At 56.5% G+C, this 4,514-nt stretch overlaps 1 protein-coding gene across 1 annotated transcript in view; it reads right to left on the bottom strand.

The window, feature by feature from the left end:
- The window catches only part of ABHD12B (abhydrolase domain containing 12B), a 45,217-nt gene that overhangs the window by 16,867 nt on the left and 23,836 nt on the right, over window positions 1-4,514 (bottom strand). The window contains exon 2 of the mRNA XM_019518356.1: window positions 1,453-1,580. Within this exon, the coding sequence (XP_019373901.1) occupies window positions 1,453-1,580 (128 nt within the window). The remainder of the gene's footprint in view (window positions 1-1,452; window positions 1,581-4,514) is intronic.

Below are 4,514 nucleotides of genomic sequence, written 5' to 3' on the forward strand. Positions count from 1 at the left end.
AGTCACGTAAGCAGAGGGAGCAGGTTTCCCCCTCCCTCAGGAATGCAGCCAGCTCCAGTTCCCTAAAGAGCCAGGCTGAGGGTGTGGTCCCCTGTGTGCTGGGCCCACCCTAATTGAATGGTCACAGCACAGAGATTTAAATCACAGTGTCACAGGGCAGAGATTTTTGGGGAGAAACCAAGGTGGCTTTCTGCCACACACTCCATCTTGCCGGGGTCATCCGTCTTGCCTGCCCAAGTGCAGGTGGGCTGGACCCGATGATCTGTAAGGTCTCTTCCAGCCCCTAACAACTATGAAACTGTGAAGCCACAGCAGGCTCCTCTGGGTTGCAGGAAGACCCCTTCCTTCACAAGGGACTGTGATCACTCAGGCATCATCCATGCAGTGCTCAGCATGGGGAGGACCAAGAGCAGATCTGGTGCAAAGTGGCAGCCCTTACGCTGGTGGGATGGCATCTCCCTGCAGGCCTGACTTAGGCCCCTGAAGCAATGAGGGGAACAGCATCAAGGGGGCAGGTTGTCCATTTTCTTCAGGCTCTGGGCAACCACAGGTCTCAGTTCAGTGCAGCCAGGGCTCTGCACCCTGCTCCCTGCTATCTGAAGGCACATTAGATACAACAGAGCGAAGGCAGTAGAGACGAGAGCTGGCAGCCTTGTGCCATGACTAGGCTTTCCTTTTGCCCTGCCAATGCCCCGTCCCTGCAGCAGGGAGGCCTTGCTTGGAAAGCTTGCCATGGCTTGCTCCAAAATGCCTGAAGAGACCCAGGCAGAGGTTGGTGGAGTCCAGCACAGTTTTTAATGCTAGGAGCAGCACTGGGAGGTCAGCCTCTACATCCTCCTGCCATTCCAGCAAGCATGCACCAAGAGCCTCCAGCCATCCACCCTGCCCTGCAGCCAGCAAGATGCCAGCAGCTAGCCCAGGCAGCGCTAGGCTGGGACCACCTCCCAGTTACCTGGGGTATCCCTGCATGACCCTGCACAGTGGAGACGTACCCAGCACCTGCCCTCTGCAAAGCCTCAGGGCATTGCTCACCCCTCCAAACCAGCAGCTCGGCAGAACCCCCATGACTCTACACCTTCCCTTCCCCACCCCCAGGCTACAGGCCTGTGCATATAGGAGATTTGATTCCTGGGCAGACAGATGACAACTCATTTCTCCCACGGTGGCCATTTTTACTCTGGGAGAAAAAAATATCTGGATGCTCATGGTTTCTCCTGGGAGAACAGCGATTCTCCCAGGAGAAACCGGATGCCTGTATGAGGCCCAAGAGGACGCCTCCTGGAGTTTCTTAGAACGCTCCAGGGTCATTTGCAACCTTGATTCTTTCATCTGCAGCTTCAATACAAGTCAGAGGCTGCTCAAACTGCCCCCGTTTCAAGTCCTTGCTCTTTGACAGGACACACGTGGAGATGCAGAGTCTTGTCTGCAGAAGGGGCTGGGAGGAATACTTACACATGTTGAGAAAGACAAACTTGGTCAGCAGCATAGGGAAGAGGCGGATCAGGAAGGGCACAGAAGCATAAATAATGAAGAGATGCAGGAGTGCGGTCTTGAGGCAGGGTAGCCAGGCTGACCAGCCCCTGCAAAACAGAAAACCCGCCAGGGGCCGTTACTTCCGTAGCTACACACTTAGGAGGGAGCTTGTCCGGTATGGCAGTGAACACCAATGGGGTAAGCCTAGAAGGTAAGAGATTTTGCCTAGCTGGAGGTGCTGGGCTGCTGCCGGGTCACGCCTGCTCAGCTGTTGGGAGAACAGGCACGGAGAAGGGACAGCTTGCTCACACGTGCCGACCTCCAGCAGTCCTTGGGTATGTAGATCATAGAGGTCCCCAGACTTCACCAGCCCCTGGGCAATGCTGAGCTTGTTACAGACACTGGGCAACACTCCCCAGCAACCTCCAGTTTAGATCCTCCATGGCCACAAGCAATGCTGCTGGCAAACTATGGGCTAAAGACCACTGCCTCGATGAACTGGTTCGGGGGCTGGGACACATGACTTGTGAAGAGAGGCTGAGCGAACGGGGCTTATTTAGTCTGGAGAAGAGAAGATCGAGGTGGGATTTGATAGCAGCCCTCAACTCCCTGCAGGGCGGTTGCAAAGAGGATGGAGCTGGACTGTTCTCAGTGGTGACAGATGACAGAAGGAGCAATGGGCTCAAGTTGCAGCAAGGGAAGTTGAGGTTGGATATGGAAAAACCTCACTACAAAGGTAGTAAAACACTGGAACATGTTACCCAAAGAGGCTGTGCAATCTCCATCCTTTACAAGACCCGGCTAAACAAAGCCTTGTCAGAGCACACCGCCCAAGAGCTTCGGGCACCCTCCACAGCGCCAACCAGCTGCCGGTGCCACTGAAGAGCATGGCTTTTCCGTAGGGACTCTGCACGCAGCAAAGCTTGCACCCGGCAGGTCTCAGGCCATTTTCTGAAAAGTCAGATTTGTTGGGCCTAGCTCCTGGGATTTTAACAGACACCTGCAGGCTCCAATTGTTTGGTCTCGGGCAATTCAGCAAGCACCGCTCAAAAGCTACCTGGGAAGCACCCCAATGCCCAAATGCAGGTGAATCAACCTAGAGCCACGGAAGCCACCTGCCATGGTTATAATCCCAGGTTGCTAAAGAAAGTTTCCACCATCGCTGGGAAAATGAGGCTGCTCTCATATTAATGAAGCAGATGATGCAAGTGTTGGCTCAGGCTGGAGGATGTCCCAGGCAGACTTAGTCACACGGGAAGGCTGGGAGGTGAACGAACAGTCTGCTCCAGCCTACGAGCATGTCCTGACACTGCCTTCAGACTGCAGAACTAGGACAGAGGCATGGCAGTCGGGTGCCAAGCGAGCCCTGCGCCAGCCACTCTCCCTCCTAGTCGGTAGAGGCGGTCAGTACCACAGCAGCAAGTGAAGGCTTTTAGCTTGAAACCAAACCTGCTTTTTAGTATTCCTGGTGCTAGATGGAAAAGGAATAGAGGGTTAGGGACAGCGATGGAAAGGAAGACAAGTTAGGGTCCAACAGGGGCTAGATCCCCCACTGTTACAAGCCAGGGCAGCTGGACTAGAATTGGTTTCAGCAGCTGGGATCTGCAGGCTCTTTGGCCCCAGGGAGGGCAAAAAACCCCAAAAAACAAAAAACCCCAAAGATCCGCTGTGATCTAGAAATACAGCACATTTCTCAGCAGCTGGGGACTAAGAGGAGACAGGGAGGAAGGCAGCCCAAAAGGGACAGAGGCAGACGATGTAGCCAGGAAGATCCTGAAAGCAGGGGAGAGTGGGCAAGGGAAGCCAGAAGAGACATTTTAGGGAAGAACTGGAGATGGGAGGAGTCATCCGAGAAGTTCACCACTTCTGATGGAGCTGGACCTGTCACACCAGCAGCTTCCAGCCACCACCCCGTAAGCAGTAGTGCCAAGTAACCAGCAGCCCGTCCTTGGCACAGGAGTACCAGGGCCGAGGTCCACCCGCCCCTTCACCTTGTGCAGCCCGCTGGATTCTGTCCACCGGCAACAGGTTGAAGCCCAAGGGCTGGCACCCCCGGGCAGGGATGACATGGGGAAGAAAGCAAATCAAAGCGGCTTGGAGGGAACCGTGCGCCAGCCTGCGGTGGCTTCGGGGAAGCCGGCAGCGCCACCGGTTCTTTGCACTGGCAGGCACTGAGTAAGTGGCCATTTTTCGCAAGCAATAGATCTGGGAACTTGCAAGCTTTAAAGTCCCAAATTAGGAGGTGCGATCCCAGAGACGCAGGGGGCAGGCTGTATAGATAAGCGACTCGGGGGGCTCATCTGAGCACCAGCCTGGAGGCGCTTGGTTCGTCACATGGTTTCCAACACCTCCTGCTCCAAGCATCTCGTAAACACAATTCCTGCCCTGGAGACTTCCCAGCCTCTGCGACTGCCCAGGGAAGCAACAGCAGCCCAGAATAACAAGCTGGAAGACAGCCCCGCATCCCTTAGACAATACCCCAGTGAGAAAGCTGGTTTAACTGCCCAATACCCCATGACAACACCCCAGCGAGAAACCAGCTTTAACTGCTGGTTTTAAGCAGAGGGGAGAGCAGGACAGCAAGAGCAAAGCCGAAGTCCCCCAGGCCCTCTCCCTTCTTTCACCATCCGCTCGGCCTCTCCTCGAGCTGGAAGTCCCTCGAAGCAGGAGCCGGGCTTAGGAAGGCGTCAAATCCAGGGCCAACGATGCCTGCACGGCGTGAGCAGAGCGCCGGGGGCTGCGACAGGGGACGCTGGTGGCCTTCCAGCGGGGGTTAGAGCCGTCACGGACAAGCCCGAGCATCAGCTCCCAGCTGGGCGACGGCACTAACTGCGCTCAGGTGTAACGCTGGGGTTCAGCCCCAGCCCGACCCTCCCTTCAGAGCCGAGCGGCCGTGCGGACCGCCGAGCCCTCGCCAGCAGGCCCCGACAAGCAGAGCCGGCCCCGGGCTGGAGCAGGCTCTGTGCTGCTCTGGGCAGGCAGACTTGGCTCCCAAAGCCTCCTCCGGGCGAGTGGCGCGGGCACGCCGGCTGTCACGCGAG

This window comes from Gavialis gangeticus, unplaced genomic scaffold (assembly GCF_001723915.1).
Source record: "Gavialis gangeticus isolate Ggan-Ray unplaced genomic scaffold, GavGan_comp1, whole genome shotgun sequence".
Taxonomy (NCBI): Eukaryota; Metazoa; Chordata; order Crocodylia; family Gavialidae; genus Gavialis; species Gavialis gangeticus.